This window comes from Leopardus geoffroyi, chromosome B4 (assembly GCF_018350155.1).
Source record: "Leopardus geoffroyi isolate Oge1 chromosome B4, O.geoffroyi_Oge1_pat1.0, whole genome shotgun sequence".
NCBI lineage: Eukaryota > Metazoa > Chordata > Mammalia > Carnivora > Felidae > Leopardus > Leopardus geoffroyi.
This window is the reverse complement of record NC_059341.1, coordinates 68,412,076-68,433,269: the sequence shown is the minus strand read 5'-3', so window position 1 is coordinate 68,433,269 and position 21,194 is coordinate 68,412,076. Positions and strand designations below refer to the sequence as shown.

The following is a 21,194-nucleotide window of genomic DNA, read 5'->3' as shown; positions in this document are numbered from 1 at the left end:
GTACACCCCTAATTATTCTCAAACTTTAAAACCATTCATTTGCCCATCTCCTTTACAATCTCTTCTTTCAATGTCAAACTTTGTCCAAAGTTCTTTTCTTAAAACCCTTCTATTTATGGATGGGACTTCGTACACTAACATGGTTCATGTCACCGTAACAATAGCAACAACCACAACAATAATGCCAAAATCTATGCAGCACTCGCTATGTGCCAGAGATCCTTTTAAGCGCTTCTTATATATTAACCCATGTAATCCTCACAATAACCCTATAATGTAGAAACACCATGATTAGCCCTATGTCATTGATGAAAAAAATTGAGACTCGGAATCCTTTAAGCAGATAACTCAGAGCACAAGTTTAAAGTCTCTTAAGCTCTAAGCCCGCATTACTTTACGCTTGACGCTAGTATCTTAAACTCGGATGTTCAAAGCTAAAAGTTTATTAACTTATCAGGAAAGCAGAAAAAGGAAAATGTTAGATTGTAGACTGTCTGAACTTTCTGTGTGGTGAATAGTACCACCCTTCCTACTTCCTAGGCAGGGCCAGCCTCCTGCGTACGCACCTGCGCAGCCATAGTTCTCTGTGCTTCCAAGGGCCCCACACTCGGTATAATGCTCTGCTACCACCATCTTGAAATTCTTAGTTTTTAAGCAAGGAGTCCTGCATTTTCATTTTGTTCTGGGCCCCACAAATCAGGTAGCCAGTCCTAACCTCAAAATGCATCATAGGCTTATTTTTTTATGCTAAAAATTAAATCAAAAAGATATTTATAAAGCATACATATTTGTTCTTAATACCATCCCTCTAACAAGTTTCTACTCAACTATTGGTTCTGCTACCTTAAACTCCTCTAATCTTGAACTATTTATTTCAGGTACAGTTGGATGATGACTAACGACTCCCCTACATCAGGAAACCTGTGATTGGTCCATGCAAAGAGAATGACAGCTTCACATTACTACATACGATGCAGCGCAGATAAACTGTTGGATAATTTAAAATAGTGGTATTTGACTTCTGACCGATTCATAAGTCTGAAAATATTTATACAGGGGCACCTGGGTGGCTCAGTCAGTTAAGCTCCCAACTCTTGATTTCAGCTCAGGTCATGATCTCACAGTTCGTGAGACCAAGCCCCACGCTGTCAGCCCAGAGCCTGCTTGGGATTCTCTCTTTCTCTCCCTCTCTCTCTCAGCCTCTCCCCCCGCCACCAAATAAACTTATAAAAGTATGTTACATGTATATATTTATATTTACAAGCTTACAGTAGTCTTTTCTTTCAGTTATCAAATATTCTGTCTTGAAAATAGTGATATAATGTATTGCTGTTCAAATGGAAATTAAAATCAGTTTACTAGTTTATACTTAGCAATGTTATCCGAATGAGATTTTGGGAAATGCCAGTGGAAGGACACATACAGATGTTAAACAGAAACATCTTATTGCCTATGCCCCACAATTTTCCAAGTTTTTCAGAAAATACATAAATAATTAAAATGGTTTCCTCAATGAGCTAGCTAGCCAGCTCAAGTCACCTGGTTCAAAAATAGTCTCTTTCCTAGCTGCCAGCTACGTCAACTGCAATTCAAGAAAACTTCCCAGAAAAAATAAAAATATGGAATGTATAGCTAAAAAGAAGACACCATAGTCCAGGACTAAAATTAAGATACAACGTAATAAAATATCTGGATTTCAAGAAAAAGAATCCTTTGGTATCCAGGTGAAAATATCACTCATTTTAAAGTGAGAAAAAAAAAATCAAGCTGGTTTTAGACTTTTCCCCTAAAACATTCAGCACTAAAAGACAGTGAAATGCCTACAAGTTTTTAAAGAAAAAAAACCCCAATATTTTACACCCAACCAAACTATTTTTTCAAGAGTTCAAATATAAAGCATTTGAACAACAGATTCGAACTTCAGTCTGAATGTTACTGGAGTTTTATATATATCCAAACATAAATTCACTTTAATAAATACTTTCCAGGGCGCCTGGGTGGCTTAGTCGGTTAAGTGTCCAACTTCAGCTCAGGTCATGATCTCCTGGTTCATGGGTTTCAGCCCCACACTGGGCTCTCTGCTGTCAGTGCAAAGCCTGCTTCGGATCCTCTGCCCCCCTCTCCCTCCCTCCGCCCGCCCCCCCCCCCCCCCCCGCTCTTGCTCTCTCTCTTTCTCAAAAGTAAAAAAATAAAAACATTAAAACATTAAAAAAATAAAAACCAATAAGTAAATAAATACTCTTAAGAGTCTTTGCATTGTAACCTTAGTTGAATCTCAAATTCTATCTAATTGGGAATTCTGCTTTCCAAGAATAGACTTACTTTTGAAGGTGATTCATTTCAGGTGTCTGCAGTATTTGGGCCCAAAATCTCTGATGCTTTGTAACATTTATTCAGAGTGAGACAGGCAATCACAGAATTTTAGACCTAAAGAAATACTTATATTCCTCTTTTAGAGTATTTTTTTTCCCTCAAAAGTGGTGAGGAATTAGGGGAATAACTTTTAGGAATTCAAAACAGGGGAGGTTTTTAAAACTTAAACACTGTCACTTCTATTTCCCCCTGACCTTAACTCCAAATGACAGTCGCTGTTTAGTGAGATGCCTTGTCATTGCTCAGCTGTTGAAATGGCGGAACACATAGGGGAGGCAGTGGTAGGCTTCTCAACCACTGCTTCTGGAAGTAGCAAGCAAAAGAAAGGAAGACCTGGGAGCTGAGTGCTTTTCTTGGCGTCACGGTATTTACTGACAGGGTGGGGTCTCCTGATCGCTGACTCCTTCTACTATATCACACTTATAGTCAATAACTTTAGAAAAGATGGGCTACAGTTACCTGTAAAGTTGTTCTGGTACCTCTTGCTTCTCACCAACATATACCATGAATAAAATTAACCACCCCCTCCTCTACATGCCTATTTTCCATAAAGCCAGTATAGTTCGTAAGTCCCAATGCAGAACATGTGGTTTACGCATGGCTGTTGTTGTTATTCCCCTCACCCAACTGTGAGATCCAAGACAGAAGGGCACAAATCATGTTCATTTTTGTCTTCCCAGTGCCTAACACAGTTCCTTCCACATACTTGTTTTCATCAAATATTTCTGGAATTGAATTCAAGCCATTATATTGCTATACTCAAAAATCATACTAAGGTTTCAGTACAAATGACTCAAATGTATCATAGACAATTACATTATAAAGTTCAGTTTAAATTGAATTGTTAAAGGAGATCTCTCTACAGGCTATTCTGATTTATGACATTTTTCAAAGTATACTAAATCACAAGGAATCATTTCCATTAATCATCTTGACTGCTCTCTTCCTCTCATGAAAACATTAACTCTAATCATTCTTTACATCTTTACTCTTGTATCTTTTATAAAGACCAATTCATCTTACATTAAGCCTCCAAACCATCTTAATTCCATCAATTCCTTTTGCATTTCACAATGTAAATTTAATTCCCTGCTTTTTTCATACTTAGTATGATTGTTGATTATAGTAATTATATTATTGCAAATGTAGATAGATATGTAAATATATGTAATACATGTAAATGCATATAGATATGTAAATATCTAAAAATGGGCAGAAACAATGCACACCGAACCATTTCAGAGGTTATCTCTGAGGAGAGCAATGAAAGTGAGCCCAGGCAATCCAAGAAGCTTTTAATGTTGTGCCCTGTGTCTTCATGGACTGAACCTTTCAGACCAGAAAAGACCCAAAAGAAAGACAACAGCAGCCACAGTTCCTGACATCACTCATGAGGCTTAGCTTAACATCTAGCTTTTAGTTCTCTCTCTGATTGAGTAGACTGGAGTGGATTTATGTTACCAGCAATCTAAAGAACCTGTCCACATGCGTGGTCAATAGTACACTCCCCTCAGCTGGAATGGTACATCTCTTCACACCTTGCATCCCTGTTGGCATCTTACATCTCCACCCACATAACTTCCTACTATCATAGTAAACAGAAGATGGAAAACTGAAACTGAAACAGCCCTTCTATTTCTCCAAATCCCATAGTCCAGTTAATGGTATAAAGGCAGAAAACTTATATTGTACATACCCTGTTCAACGCTACTAGGACCAGTTTGTGAATATCATTCCTGAAACACTGTTTTTTAACCATATGCAGCTTATGTTGATATTCTGTATCTTCCTTGGACTCTTCTGGCATGCCTAAATAAGTAAACAAATAAATAATAAGTTTCTCATAAAGATTTAGGCTGAGCAGATTGTCACTTCCTAGAAATGATCATAATTAACTTAACAATACATACACATGTTGTACTATTTTCTAATGCATAGTTCCTTATCAAAGAAACAACCCTTATCTTTACAGAAATTATAAAAAGTTTATCATTGAATGTAAAATAGATGCAACGTGTGTGGGTGTTTACTGAATTTAAAATAGCAAGAGCTACTACCTGGAGAGGTTTTCTAGAGCAAACAATACTTTTTTTGTATGAATACTCTGTATTCATACAAGATTTTTATGCAACAATGGACAGCTTGAGCAAAGCTCAGTTATTTGGGCTACAACATAAAAAGGTCAGATATGAAATGCAGACATAAAAGAACAGCTGGAACAACAGTGAAAAGAAAAAAGATTTCAGTTTCAGTGTTATGGTGGTAAAGAGCATGTACTTTTGTTAAAAGTCCTCTAAGGCTGTATAATAGTATTAAGTTACTCACAGGAAACATATTCCTTATTAAGCTACATGGTAATTAAACTATCCGAAAACTGTTAAAAAATAAGAAGTCAAAAAATAGTGGTTAATTGATACTACATACTACAATTATTATGAATGGATGATGTCTCCAAAACCTATGCCTATAGAAATAATTATTAATAAGCAGTTCTTTCTATAATCTTTCACTTTAATAGGGGCACCTGGGTGGCTCAGTCAGTTAAGCGTCAGACTTTGGCCCAGGTCATGATCTCGTGTTTCTTGAGTTCCAGCTCCACATCAGGCTTTGTGCTGATAGCCTGGAGCCTGGAGCCTGCTTTCGATTCTGTGTCTCCCTCTCTCTCTACCCCTCCCCTGTGCTCGTTCTCTCTTAAAAGTAAACATTAAAAAATATTTTTTTAAATTATTTTTATTAACCCAAACTATTAACTGGCTGCATATATAGCTTTTCATTTACCTAACAACAACAAAAAAAACTTAAATGCTAACTACATGCCAGAGTTGTTGCTACATGTTGGGAATAACACAATGAATAACAAAGGCTGGGTGGATCTCCACCCTCCTGGAGCTTTCAGTCCTCATTTTAGAATATATTCAGACAGGTTCAGACATTCACTACAGCTGTATGACCTTAGGCAAGTCGCTTAAACTCTCTCTGCCTTATTTTCAGTAACCAAGCCCACGTTAATTTCTGAAACGGCCGATTACATCGCAAGCAGATGTAACCACTAAGAGGAGGCCTGTTGAGTAATAAAAACTTTATCACATGTAATAAGTCTTAATAAACATCCTTCTTACATTAAGGCCAAATGAACATTACCATAAATTTCATCTCTGGTCTTTGTTATATCACTTGAGTTTCTACTATCCATAAAGGATATAATTTCCTCTCCATGTAACAGTCCTTTAAATTGTACATACTGCAAAATTTTGAGGGCAGGATCCATAACCTAATCATCTCCAGATCACCAAGAGTTCCAATCATAGTGTTTTAGATCTGTTATTCAATGTATGCTTGTTGCACAAATACATATATAGAAGTGCCTACTCAGGAGTCAGGCTGCATAGGTTGAATACCTGACTCCATTATACAAGTTGTGACCTTCAAACCTCTACTTCTCATGCTTGTTTCATCATGTGTAAAATGGCACACACACAAAAACAGGTATCTGCCTCATGGGTTGCTATGAGAATTTTAAAAATTCATACACATCAAGCACTTCGAACAATGCCTGACACATTTTAATTCTTCATGTTTTTCAGCATACTGTTACTAACTACAAATGAATGGGGTGTTTTACAGTTTTCATAGCATCCTAAGCCATCTCCTGATTAAACAAATTCAGTTTCTCTTAATGTTCTTTCAGATGTGGTTTTATACTCATAATCACCTTCCTCTATATAATTCCCAATTTGCATAAGTCCTTTCTTAAAGAATTTTACATTATTCCTTCTAGATCTGACACCAAGTCAAGAAAAATAACCAATGCAATATTTTCTTAAAATAGCTGTCTTATCATTTTATTAAAGCCACAGAGTCAGGCACCTGGGTGGCGCAGTCCATTGAGCATCTGACTTCGGCTCAGGTCATGATCTCGTGGTTTGTGGGTTCAAGCCCTGTGCTGGGCTCTGTGCTGACAGCTCAGAGCCTGGAGCCTGCTTCGGATTCTGTGTCTCCCTCTTTCTCTGTCCCTCCCCCGCTCACATTCTGTGTCTCAGAAATAAATAAACATTAAAAAAATGTAAAAAAAAAAATTTAGACTTCCATTTTTTAAGCTCAGTCCACATTGATAAAAAAATAAAATGAAGAGAGAAATTATATCAACTCTGATCTTGTACCTCTGAAGGGTAATAGGTAAAGTTGCTAAAAGTTCTGTTTTTGCACATATGCTTTCTACCATTTCATTCAAAGAGACAGTTGAGGGTCTACTCTCATCCTGGTTTGTGTTAGTAGCTGAAATAGAACAGGAAGACCTAGTTTCTGCCTTTCTCGAGCCCAATGCTTAGCTTTAGAACACATATGTAAATAAACTATTATAGTGGTTAACAAAATAGAGGTGTATGCAAATAATAAAAGGGAAAGAAGAAGTAATGACCAAAAGAAATGAAGTCAGGTGCCCAAGATTTGTAGAAACTATAAGGAGTTTGGGTAGAGTAAAGTGAAGTTTACTTCATCTTAAAAAATGAAGAAACTGGAGGGACCCCTGGGTGGCTCAGTCAGTTAAGCATCCATGATCTTGTGGTGTGTGAGTTCGAGCCCCACCCCAGGCTCTGTGCTGACAGCTCAGAGCCTGGAGCCTGCTTCGGATTCTGTGTCTCCCTCTCTTTCTCTGCCCTCCCCTGCTCGTGCTCTGCCTCTCTTTCTCTCAAAAATAAGTAAACATTAAAAAAACAAATCTTACAAAGCTACCGGGTCAATCACTTCAGTAACTTATTGTTCCAAAAAAGAGGAAAAATTGAAAACTACTACATTGAAAGAAGTTTAAGAAACCTAACAGCCCATATGCATATGTGGGCCTGAACTGGACACTGAATTATATAAATTTGCTATAACACACACCTTTGTTACAATTAAGAGAACCTGAATATGGGCTAGTAAATAAATGAACTGAGATATTATAGGCACCTACCTCAACTTAACATGCTCAAACCAGAATCATACTCAACCTCAAAACTACTGGGGTACTGATACTATAGTTAACTCATTGATACATAGAATGGTTAAGATACAGTATAGCAAATTACGGTGTAGTATGGTATAGTAATACGGTATGGGAGCATAGAATAAAATAGATAACAATAAAGAAATGTATTTATATAATGATATGTTTATAAATGTGTCAACAAATATGTATTTCTACACATGAAATACAACCCTAAAATTATAAAATTATTTCCAAGGGTACCCATTAATACATCTAAACATCATTATAAGAAAATCATTTAATTGACCTTTTAAATACATAAGTTCACACATCTAATGATTATTGCTATCAATGTGGCTTCAGAGTCAATTCTAAAAACAATAAAAAAATTATCTTCAAAAAATGTTTTAATGTTTATTTATTTTTGAGAGAGAGAAAGATGGAGTGTGAGTGGGGCAGGGCAGAGAGAGAGGGAGACACAGAATGGAAGCAGGGCCCAGGCTCTGAGCTGTCAGCACAGAGCCTGAGGCGGGGCTCAAACTCACGAACTGTGAGATCATGACCTGAGCCGAAGTCGGACGCTTAACCAACTGAGCCACCCAGGCGACCCCAGTATGATTTTTTTAAATATTTATTTATTTTTGAGAGAGAGAGAGAGAGAGAGAGAGAGAGAGTGGGGGAGGGGCAGAGAGCGAGGGAGACACAGAATCTGAAGGAGGCTCCAGGCTCTGAGCTGTCAGCACAGAGCCTGACGTGGGGCTTGAACTCACAGACTGCAAGATCATGACATAGGCCAAAGTTGGACACTTAACTGACAGCCTTGAAGGCACCCCCAAAACTTGTTTCTTAACCAAAAGAATATTATTTTATTAACTAACAGATTTGGTTCTGAAAGTCTTCTGCTTACCTTTAAAATTTAAAAGATTAAGGCTGGCACCTTTAAGGATGATCAAAATGGTTCTGTTTTGTTTTTTACAATCTACAAAGTTCAAAAAAAAATTGTAATAATATTTTCAAGCAAAATTATGTCTGTTAAATTATACCTTAAATGTTGCATGACAACTATGAATAGCACATCATGATTCAATTCAAAATCTACTAATTGAACAGCTATTTTAGTTCAATATGCCAGGGGATTAAAAACAACAATGACAACGACGACGACTGAAGAAAGCCCCCTCCTTGAAAAAATGTATATTCTTGTACCGAGTATACTTTTATTCTTAGAAACATAAAATACGATTATGATTAAAGATAGTGGTAGATTTATGAGGATTTCATTTAAAAACAGTGTGTACAAAAAAAAAAAAAAAAAAAACCTGGGCTGTAAAAGAATAGGAATTTTACAGAGCAACAAAAAGTGATTACGTCCCTGATATTCAGCAGTCGGAAAGTCCTATCAAACGTATGTCCTCACTGTCTCTCAGATCCACCGTCTCCCCTGCTTCCATCGCTGGGCCCCCACCATGTCTCACCTGACCATCATGGCCTCCAACGCAATCTCCCTGGAGGAGGCTTTCTCCCTGCCAATCATCCTCCACAGCACAGCGCTTTCACTATAAACTGCAGACTTGTTCATGACACTGAAGTTTTTGAACACTTTCCATAAATCTGAAATGACTTCTGTTCAAAAAAGCCACACACTTGCTCAGTGCTGTGGTCAGGCCCTTAACCTCAGGCCTCCGCCAGTCCTTCCACATTCATCCACAGGCACTGATCTCCTCACACCTTACTCACCCAAGACCATGTGCACTCTGTCCTTCTGCCTGAAGGGTCCTGCCCAACCTTCCTACCTGGTCAGCTTCACACACCCTTCAACTTCAAATATCTCAATCTCGACCTACTCCTTTGATTAAATTACTTGTGCCTCCACCAATATTCTCACAGCCTTTTATACTATGGCAGTAACAGCTCTGCTCATACTGTCTGGTAATTATCTATTTACATATCCATCTACCTCTAAGCTCCAATAATAGTACCATAATGCCTTCTTCATTCATTTTTCATCATTGGGCAGCCATCACAATATTTAGAACGAAGGAGGTTCTTAATAAATATATACGGAATGAATGGAGGAGCAGTTGTTTTAAATGGGCTTTGGGGGTGCCTGGGTGGCTCAGACAGTTAAGTGTCTGACTTCGGCTCAGGTCATGATCTCACCATTCGCGAGTTCAAGCCCTGCGTCGGGTTCTGTGCTGACAGCTTGGAGCCTGGAGTCTGCTACAGATTCTGTCTCCATCTCTCTGCCCCTCCCCTGCTCACATTCTGTCTCTCTCTCTCTCTCTCAAATATAAAACATAAAATAAATTAAAATAAATAAATACAAAATAAACAGGCTTGGAAGGACAAGTGAGGTCACAACAGATGTAAGCAGGGGGTAAAGGGGAGAGAACAGAAGCTACTGAGGTTAATAAATAAAAGCCACAGGGTTATATTTGAGAACGATTCATTCAACCACAGAGTAAAAGAAGGACCGGAAAGAGGCAAAAGAGAAAGTGTGAAAATTAGTTAGCTATGTTTATAGTTCAGACAAGAAACAAAACAAAACTTGGATGGCAACAGAAATAGAAAAAATTATCAGAGGTTGACACTCTCCTTGGAAGCAAAGCTTCATACTTTATATTATAGTGATTGCTTGTATAAATAAATTATCCAATTTCCTTATAAATCAATCTGACCCTTCCACGTCATCATTTTTCCTCTCTTTTTACTTTTGGATTAGCAGGAAGATTTGCTTTTGGTTGAGAAAAGCTGGTCCTTTCATTTTTGCCTAGAAAGTTGGTATTTCAGAAAAAGTCAAAAAAATCCATTGAAAGTGCCATCTCTTCCCATATCCATTATGTGACTTACCTGGAACTATAAAATGTAAAATAGCTCGAAGTGCCTCCAGCTGCACTGATAATGATGCCTCATGATATTTCATAACTGTTATTATTTTGGGGGCCACTACTACCATTGTATCCATGGAAGCATTACTGGAAATATAAGATTGAAACACTTATTAAAAGTACAACCTTATTCCATTGTACAAACACCCAGTTGAAACAAGTACAGGAAAACAGAACCATTCTATTTTACCAGAAAAGGCGATATGGAAATGCATTTACATTCAGTAGTATGAGCACACCTATTTTAATTATTATTTAATTAAACCCTGACCTCAAGAAGTGGAATTCCTAATAACCTGGGAATTCTTTTATTTAGTTTCACAAGACACATCTCCCTTCTGATCTGCACATGGGTCACTGGCAACAACCCTGAGAAGGTAGGTGTTATTATCTGCATTTTCCAGATGAAGAGTTTAGGCTGACAGAGGTGACGTATCAATGTCCTGTAACTAGAATGTGACAGAGCCAGGACTGGAACACAAAAACTGTCAGAGCTCCAAGGTCAGGGATCTTTAGAGCATACCAACCTGCCTCTTCCAAATTAACACCACTGGACTCCCTGTATGGTATTCTTAATTAGTTTCATTTGCGTTGAAGTCTTAAGTTTCTCTAAGGTATTTTGGCTATTCTTTCTCTTCCATATGAAGAAATGCCACTGGATTAGATTTCAGTAGGTACCACAAACTGTAAAACAGGCAGTCCTTGCTTTGCACAGTGCCATGTTAACCGAAACCTGTGCATTATTCCAACCAAGCCCTCACTTCACGTGGTTCTGTGGTCACGGTAAGCTTCTCTTGTTTGGTCATCCCACTTCATTCACTCTCCTCTAACCACTGTGCCCTTACTCATCCCTGCCACTGCATTATCACACAGTATTTACTGTAACTGTCTCTTTACACATCAGTCTCCCCAACTAGACAGTGGGTTTTTTAGTGGCACGCCCACTGTCATAGTTATCTTTGAATCCCCAGGACTAAAACTGTATATTTTACCTATGAGGAAATGCCAGAAGCATTAATTGCACATAAACTACAGAATCTTAAAGGGTAGATTATTCTATGGTGTTTTTGTCTCATTTATAAAGGTTTGCACACTTCCGGGACCATAAAAATCATCATTGGAGATCAACTTTGCATTCAAATATTCAATAGCAACATTTAAATAAAAGAAATATGACTCAAAGATATGATATATATAAACATAAATAAATTAGCTGGATGGATGTTAAAAACAACATAACCTTATTCCTTAAAAGCCTACCAATGTGCTACATACATTTTACCATGCTATTTGCATTTCATTTATTCATATTTAAGAACAGTATTAATAATAATAGCTGTGATTTATTGAGTGCTTACAATGTATAGGCATTATCTTAACTTTGTAAGAAGTAAGTGATTTAATATTTACATTATAAACTTACAACTGATGAGGTTATTACTATTTATCCCTCTTTACCAAAGAGGAACCTGATGTTTAGACATCAAATGGCTGGCTCAAATTAGTGGGAAAGCCAGGACACAAAATCATTTTCTACTGCAACATTTGTGCTAATTATTTTTTCTTTTACACATTACAGTTTCCTAGAGAGCTTATTTTTTTGCTTGAGATTCACACAGATTAGGCCAAAGTTACTTCCCATTCTTTGGCCTAATAAAATGCAAAAAGGCACTGAGCGTATCCTGCAGTAGGCACCTTCTGTACATAATTCAGTTTTAGCCTTTTAAACAGGTTTTTCTTAAGCCCCCCCACTCACCACTCTACCCCCCCAACCCTGCCCTATCGTCCACCCCCAGATCTGGTCCTGTTGTGCCTCTAACCAGCCATGGAATCTTAACATCTTTGGACTTCCCAGCTAAGGAATGAGAGCAGGAAGAGAAGACCAGGTTAATTCAAATGAAAGAATCGCAATAAATATTTGTTGTGAAAAAAAACAGAAGCCATATTCTGATTTTATCTCATGCCTTTCATACACAATAATTTGAAAAATTAATTGTACAACTGCCATTTTCCAAAATGTGGTCAGCACCAACCACAAAGTACAAAAGCCAATTCAACATGTTTCTACAATCTCTGCCATCCCTTTCCACAGTCAGATAAAATAAATCTACAGTATTGGTGATATAAGATTATATTCCACAATGTTTCAATCTGCAAATGTCTTATGCTTTTCTTTTAACTCTTAGAAATATGCTTGAAACATTGATATATTCCTGGCCCAACCTTATATATTCTGCATAAGTTCATGAATCTGTATTACCTTCCTTCAAAAAGATGATTTAGCATTTTACATCCGCTTTCTGCAACCTCAGGAGAATGTATATGCTTCTGCATTAACTCCAATACATTCAGGTATATTCCTTTTGACAAGAGGATTTTTCTGAAATTAACTATAAAATGTTTTTAACGTTACTCATAGAAATAAAAGCACACTTTCATAATTCTGCAGTAGACACAAAATGCTAAGATAGTCCAAATTCATAGAAAAGTACATGTAGAATTTATATTTCACTGCAACTTAAAGATCATTAATGTTTATCTTTCAAATGTGCACCATTTTCAATTTTTCACACTTATTCACAATTTCAGTTGAGGTTTTGATTTTTAAAGTTTTATTCATAGACAAGACTGGTTCCAATATAATCCTATCCATGTGACAGGAGTGTTTTTGCAGGAAAATATTTTAAAATAATGCCCTCCAAAATAAGAATGAAAGTTACATTTCATTCTAATATTTATAACAGTGTCACAAAATAACCGCACTTACACAGACTTACTAGGCACGTTAGACACTAGTGAGCTGGGAATAAGTTATAGGTGCATGCAGGTACTGACCATCCACTCAAACCTTGCGGGGGCAGGGGGAGTAGGGTGGGACAGGGGCTGGAACCATGTCAGGCTGCCTTCAGCCTTGAGCTACCTTCTCCATTCATCCCAGCGAACTGTACAAACATTATTTATAGGTACACCATCATGTGCAAAGGGACGGAAAGCACTGACAAAATTATTACATAATTTCACAAAGCAATGCCAAAGCTTAATAAATATGCTTTACAACTGATTTTCTACTCTATGTGGGAAGATAACTATATCCCAGCAATAATGATTACCGAATAATTTTTCTTTGTTATAAACTTCCTTCACTAAATGCACATTATCTTATACTGTCTATTTAAGTATAAACTGTCTTGAAGACTCTGTATAAATATCATTCCAACATTACACATTGCAAGTCAACACTCTGAAAGTGGCAGGAAATGAAACTTAGATTAAGTACCACAGAGGGTCCCGACTTCAGATGGCTCGACCAACGATTTTTCGACCTTTGTGATGGTGTGAAAGTGATACACGTTTAGTAGAATCCATACTTCAAATTTTGAATTTTGATCTTTTCTCAGGCAGAGTACAATACTCTTTCTTAATGCTGGGGAGTGGCCGCAAGCCACAAAATAACAAGAGTAAACAACCGATGCACTTACACTCTACCTCTCATCCTGTTTTTCACTTTCAGTACAGCATTCAGTAAGTTACGTGAAACATTCAACACTTTGTTATAAAACAGGCTTCACGTTAGATGATTTTGCCCAACTACAGGCCAACATAAGTCTTCTGAGCACATTTCAGTTCAGCAAAGCTAAACTATAACGATCAGTAGGTTAGGTGTATTAGATGCATTTTCAACTTTCAACATTTTCTACTTATGACAGGTTTATTGGACAAAACCCCATCATCATAAGTCAAGAAAGATCTGTATTTTGAAAATGAGTTATCAACCTCAAATTGGGACAGGAAGAAATGATAGAAAATCGGGAAAAGTCAGAAATAAGTGGAATTGATATACACATTCTAAAATACTGCCAAAATCTGAAAAATTCATACCTTTTAAAGACACCCAGAATAACACACACTAAAATATGATAAGTTGGGTTATTTTGCTTGGTCACGTCAGAAGGTTCAATAACCCCTCCTAAAGTGGCTAACTTCTAACCAAGAGGATACTTTTAAAAGATGGAAGTCCCTCTACACCAGCAGTGCTCGAACTGCAGAGAAACTTGGAACCACTCAGAAGGCTTGCTGAAAAACAGATTGCTGGGTCTAACCCCAGAGGTTGTGATTCAGCAGGTCTGAACAGGGCCCTAGAATTTACATTTTTAACAAGTTTCCTGGAGATGTTACTGGTCCAGGCACCATACTGTCCTAGACATTCACCTAACCTTTGACTTAAAAATTGAGAACAGAAATTTCATCAAACACTGGACCTAACAGAAATTACATCATGCAGTGACTTCAAAGTTCACAGAACATTTTAGACACCTTATCTCCTTTACCTTGTATCTGCATAAAGTCCTGACCTCTTCTGCTCCATTTTAGTAATAAATTATCTGCTTTAAAAGGTCAATAATAATATGTAACTTCCTGCAGCTCTTTATCCAATATTCACCTTCTTCCCTGGCTGCCTCGTCACCATTTTATCTCCTCTGACCCCTCACACACATCCTTCTTCTCTGATTCATTTTCTTCTTTCGTAGTTACCTCACACATATGTTATTTAATCTTATTATCTGTCTTCCCCACTAGAGTTGAAGCTCCCTGAACCTGGGAGTATCCTATTTATATGATAATCCAAATGCCTAGGTCACTGTCTAGCAGGAGCTCAATAAATATTAACTTAATTCATTAAGTAGATAATTAATTAATTGAGGGAAATGTCACACAAGATGTTCAAGCTTTGGCCTGGGTAACGTCATGGCAGAAACCAGTTCTGCCTGCCAGTCCTGTTGTTTTTCAAGAAAACCCATTCCAACCCTGCATACTCCATGTTTCCAAGTGTCTTTCAATGAGAAGTTGCCCACAGAGGTTGGTGACCAAGCTGCTCAAGGTCTTAATACTCTCCTAAGGCAGAACTCCAAGAATAATACAAGGGATCTGAGTACAGTTTACCTAGCAGGTGGCCAAGAACAAAGAAGTAAGGAACAAGGAAGAGCAGGGCACTGATTCTGATCAAAATCAAGGCTGACTCCCCATGTAACTAATCCTCAGACACTGGTCGTTTTGTTGGCATATCAAAGATTTCCACAGGGCAAAGAACAACAGCACCAGCACAACATTTGTATATGGCCAAGGTTACTCTCCTCTCCTCGATGTGCCACACAAAAGCAACCAAGTGAGGCTCTGGTCCTCATTTTCAGGAGGGAGATCCCAATCCAGGTCTCTGCACAGTAGAAGATGGGAGATTTAAGGGCAGCAATTCCCTTTCCTAACACTCCTGCTCTGACTTACTATCCTAGAGGGCAACCCCTATCTGTCTGTGAGGGCTCTTCCCAGCTCAAGTTTTTTTATTAAAGTGCCACCTGAGGGGCACCTGGGTGACTCAGTCTGTTAAGCGTCTGACTTAGGCTCAGGTCATGCTCTCACAGTTTGTGGGTTCAAGCCCTGCATCAGTCTCTGTGCTGACAAGCGCAGAGCCTGGAGCCTATTTTGGATTCTGGGTCTCCCTCTCTCTCTGACCCTCTCCCGCTCTCTCTCTCTCTCTCAAAAATAAAAACAAACATTTAAAAATAAATAAATAAATAAATAAACAAACAAATAAATAAATAAATAAAATGCCACCTGAGAGGTAAAGTGAGAAAGAAGGAAAAGGAAGAATAAATTATTTTCCTCTTGATTCGACTTAAATAACAGCATTGAGAAACATGCATGGACTGGTTTGTTGATTCCCTTCACTTCTATGGAGGTTCTCTGCTAACAGGTGGTGCAAACACTGGTCTCTGGTTCGGGCTTTCAGTGTTTTTCTCTATTTTGCTCCCTCTAAAAATATTCTGAAAGAGCTGCCAAGTCCAAATGCCTTTATGATGAGTTTTCTCCCAAGATTTTCTGGCAGGATTTCCTGTTCATGGGAGCCTGGAATCTGAACATCCAGAGCCTCAATTTTAAACCTCAGAGTCTTTCCAAAGGTATAACAGCCATTTTTCTCTCCCTAATAACAGAACGCTTACATGTAAAGGACAATTTTAACAGATTTTACCATGGTGACTATCTCTCTACACATTGCATTATCTAGAAAGTTTTCTTTAAAAAAAAAAATAACAGGAACAGTACATGAAAGAAAATGGAAAAAAGTGACCATTTGGTGTTTATTATAGGTACCAAAAAAAAAAAAAATCCCACTCAACACAAAGTAAAAGTCTATCAATGGGAAAATGGTTCATAAAATAGAGTATAGGTGTATGTGGGAAGCTACACTGCTATTAAAAATGATAATACAAAATTTTACATTTATCAACACAAAAAAGAAAACATATACAACCTGCTTATAAAATTATTAATATTATCCCATTTCTGTAAACATAGAAAATATACAATATATTGTACATATTGTATATATGTATGTTGTACATATATACAATACATGTTATGTGTGACTACACACATAGAAATTCAGGAAAAAAATCAAAATGTTTTTTTTCTTCTTTATCTTTTTACCTATATATCAATACATCTACATATCAGGTAAATATCTACTTATGCGAATTTTTTGTAATGTATTACCTTTACAAGTTTAAAACAATACAAAATGCATTTCCTTTTATTCAAAAATGATGTACTCCTTACCATTTTGTTCTAACAGAGTGGACAACGCATTTGCAGAGGCCTGGAAGACTTCTTTCGATGAAGAATGCATCAGCATGGAGAGCATCACTTCCCTATGAGCTGGGAACCTTTCACAAATTCAATCACAATATTAACGGGAACCTTTTGAATAATTAGTTCAAATATTCCCTTATCATTATCTACTCTAACAACAAACAAGGCCTTTAAACAGGATTTCATGTCACCTCCACTTTAACAAGTCACTTTGTGAATTACAGGTAAACAGTTTTTACATTTAAAAGGTAGTTCAAATCCACTAAATACTAATAAATTAGTATTTCTCTGTTCCTTCAAAGTTGATAAGCAGTAAAGGGGGAAAAAGATTCAGCAAATATACAAAGAGGTGTTAAGAGTAAAAAGATAAAGTGAGAAAAAGAATGGAAACAAGAAAAAAATAAAAATCATAAAGAAACAGCATGAGTTTTAAAAGTGTAGAGCATAATATATATTCTTTTAATAATATATTTTAAAGGTCTCCTATGGATATTAAGGAAATCAGTGTGCTATGAGCTGAAATTTATAAACTGCAACAAGAACTTAATCTTAAAAAGATTGCTCAAAGTGGATTAGGATGCTGGTTTAACATACAGTTTTCTAAAGTATTACTGTTGACTTTTAAAATGGAGATATAGGGGCGCCTGGGTGGCTCAGTCGGTTGGGCGGCCGGCTTCAGCTCAGGTCATGATCTCACGGTCTGTGAGTTCGAGCCCCGCGTCGGGCTCTGTGCTGACAGCTCAGAGCCTGGAGCCTGTTTCAGATTCTGTGTCTCCCTCTCTCTGACCCTCCCCCATTCATGCTCTGTCTCTCTCTGTCTCAAAAATAAATAAACGTTAAAAAAAAAAAAATTTTAAATGGAGATATATAATTAAATAGCATTTGTGTCATTAATTCTCTCCCGACGGGCAACGGACCCATATGCATCCAGGTTTTCAGGATTTGAGATGTACGCTCTCACTATTTAAGTTTCCAAGAAAAGTCATTCAAAAGTTCTTAAAGCAGGAGCATACCCAGGGCAAACATCACACGTATAAGCATTGCCATAAAGCACAGAGCCTTGCGGCCATGAAACAACTCTGAAACACACCAAACTCCTGTTTACAGTTTGTATCTTTGAGAGAGAGGGCTGCTCTTAGGAGGCTTGAATGGCACTCCCATAGAAAGCCTCCTCCAGAGCTGACAGCTACAAATAAGCCTCTAAAGAGAAGACACATCAACACTGCAACATCAAGTAGGGAATCAATTTGGAGGCTTCTGACCACACTGAACTCCTGATATCGACAACCTGCTGGCTAGTCACTGCAACAGAGAAGGTCACAGATGGCTCTGCAATCTCTGTCACCTGAGATTAATTAATACAGCATTTTTAATGATCAGCTAGAAAACTGAAAGGTTCTTTCTCGATGACCCATAATTTCTGAATGATGCTTGATTCCAAATCGCTGGGTAATAATTCTCAATCACACTAGGGATCAAAATATTATGGATGCACCACTATTCTGTGGCAACACTTAAAACATATGTGCCTACATCAAAAATATTTCTAAAAATAAAAGTTACAATTACGGTATTTTATATGGATTGATTAAAAATGTAACTGAAATTCTCTATCATGTAAAATCAAAACTACTGACTGGCCGTCTTCGTCTCCGATCTTCTCATGGAGACTGTTTTGGTACATGAGGAGATTGTTTAGGGCCCAGCATGCAGCTTCCTGGATCAGGGGAGAAAAAAGGAACCTGTCAAAATATAAATTACTGAACAAGCACAATTGTGAGTAACTATAATATTTACAACAGTGTCCGACCTGCACGTGCTTGTTCTTTCTGTGCCACGTCAACGCTTTGTAACAGGCTTCCAACCAAAACAACTTTTCTTCTTCCTCATCATCATTCTCCTGATTTTCATTCTTTTCCTCCAAATCTTGATTTAGGAAAATGGTCTCAGCTTGAAAAAATTTAAGTATATGACTTACTTACAGTCTGAATGACCAACTTGAAGTCCCTATTTTGAAACATTATGAACGAAGTGAGGTATTCCTTAGTAGTGGTCTTGATTCATTACAAAGACCTTAAAAAATACATTACACACCTCATAATAATGCTATTCCAGTTAGTCAAATGATCAAATGAGGAAGAGGACACCAAACAAAACTAACAGACTAGAGGAAGATGAACTGAGATTAACTGCCTGCTAACAAAGCTAAATCAAGGATGTAATTACTCATGTATGAAGAGGAAAGGTGTACTAATCACAACTGTTAGTTCCCTTGAAAGTATCTTCTATGAGAAAACAAACTACAGGGGCGCCTGGGTGGCTCAGTCAGTTAAGCATCTGACTCTTGATTTTGGCTCAGGTCATGATCTCAAGGTGCATGAGATCAAACCCCGCACCTGCCTCTGCGTTGGTAGCAGGGAGCCTGCCTGGGATTCTCTCCCTCTCTCTGTCCCTCCCCCTCCTCTCTCTCCCTCACAATAAACAAACTCAACATAATTTTTTAAAAGAAAAGAAATTACATAAGGACAGAAAAGGCATTTAATGCTTCCTTCCCTACATATGACTGTCTCGATAATGTTGTCTTGTTATAAGGTTCCCATTCAAGATCAAATGCCCCATAACAATTTCTTGTTTAGTAATGTTACTTACTGAGGAGTGCTAAACAGCTGAGCGCTGCAATTTGTAACGTGGCGTTCTCTGAATACCGCCGCACAGCTTTCACCACAAACTCATGTACATCGTTTAATACAAGAATATTAAAAAAATTACCTAAAAGGTAAGTGAGATTTTAGCTGAATTCTCATCCGTGAAACCTAAATTACTTTGAATTGTATAACAGTATTTAAATCAACAAATTCGAGTAGTAAATATTTTTAATGACATTAAAATATACGTAATTTAAGTAGCTTAGTATAACTGCATAAAGTTTTGAAAATTTATTTCATGTAGTCATTCATTTATCTTAGACAACGGAACTGACCAGGTAAAAATAATGATATGTTTGGATTACGTTAATTTTTTTGTTCTTTGATGCCTTCTCCTGTCATCCCATAAAACAATGGTATCTGTTATGCATGGCACTACAATATTCATTGTACAAAATGGCTTAATTTTGTAAAGATGGAGAAAAACTCCCTCCCTCATCATTAAACGCTTTTGCTGAACTCTTCTTTCGCTTAAAGGAATACTGCTCAGAAAAGCCACTGGCACACGTTGTTACTTGATTTTGTCTGCGATGATTTTAGAAAAAAAGAGTAAGAGAACACTTCACCACTTCTAAACCAAACCAGAAAGAAATCTCACACCTTTTTACACTCATTCTTCTGAAATCAACACACAATCCAAAAATCTAAGTCATTATGAGGAAGGAATTTTTAAATATTCCAGAAATACGTGCCTCCTTCCATTTAAGCTTATTTCTAACTCTACAACAGTCACCAGTTTCCTTCCAGAAATAAGAAAGAAACTCCTATTTAGCTGTAAGTCTAACTAAATAATCCTTAGGACACAAAGCCAGAATTGGAAAAGATCATATATCTGAAAAGCCTAAAGCCCACACTAAATATCAATCAACAGCTTCCATATCAAAAGGCAGCTTAATCAGGTATAACTCTTCTTTCAACACCTTCTTACGTTCTTACCTCTTTCACATCCACCCACTAAGCAGACATACCCCCCGCCCTTAGTGATATCTAGTCTTGGAAAGTCATTTCAAAAGATTCTCCTCTACTTTTACCAACTTCTCTAAACCTGCATTGTCCCTTCACCTTGTCTTCCCTGCCACACCACTGCCAACAACTGCTCTACCATCCACCAACTCTATGAGACTCTGGGCAAATACCAGGGAAACTGGCCTTATCTTACTTTCAGACAGTTTACATGAAAATACATAGCAAATTATATAACGCCTTTATGTGCATTAAACCCATAATAAGGTTACATAATTTGACAAAATGCTAAATATTTATTCGTTGACTTTGGGTTTTTTAATTATGAAGAGAAAGTTAAGCTTCTTTTGAAACAGTAACAGGGGCAATAAATTCTCTAGTCATTAAATGGAAAAAATAATCCATTAACAGATGAATAAGAAAGAAAGGTATCCTTATCTGAAGATCAAGTTGATGGCTTTGTAATACTGGATAGTGTTAACTCTATAGGGAAAGCAGGGAGAAGAAGCAGCCCAGGGGACCTTCACCAGCATTGGTAATGTACTAATACTTCAGGTGGGTGGGGCATTCCTCTGCATTGTGCTTCACGTTTTCTACATGTTATGCTTATTCTTTTGTATGGATCAGCTATATACATAGTTATACTTTAAATAT

At 37.4% G+C, this 21,194-nt stretch overlaps 1 protein-coding gene across 1 annotated transcript in view; it reads right to left on the bottom strand.

Annotated features, from left to right (window-relative positions):
- Positions 1-21,194, bottom strand: part of LRRK2 (leucine rich repeat kinase 2) — a 138,010-nt gene that overhangs the window by 98,628 nt on the left and 18,188 nt on the right. The window contains exons 8-14 of the mRNA XM_045466554.1: positions 19,522-19,641; positions 18,683-18,822; positions 18,510-18,589; positions 16,840-16,946; positions 12,488-12,617; positions 10,190-10,314; positions 4,070-4,182 (exon numbers count right to left, since the gene is read on the bottom strand). Coding sequence (XP_045322510.1) covers positions 4,070-4,182; positions 10,190-10,314; positions 12,488-12,617; positions 16,840-16,946; positions 18,510-18,589; positions 18,683-18,822; positions 19,522-19,641 — 815 coding nt within the window. The remainder of the gene's footprint in view (positions 1-4,069; positions 4,183-10,189; positions 10,315-12,487; positions 12,618-16,839; positions 16,947-18,509; positions 18,590-18,682; positions 18,823-19,521; positions 19,642-21,194) is intronic.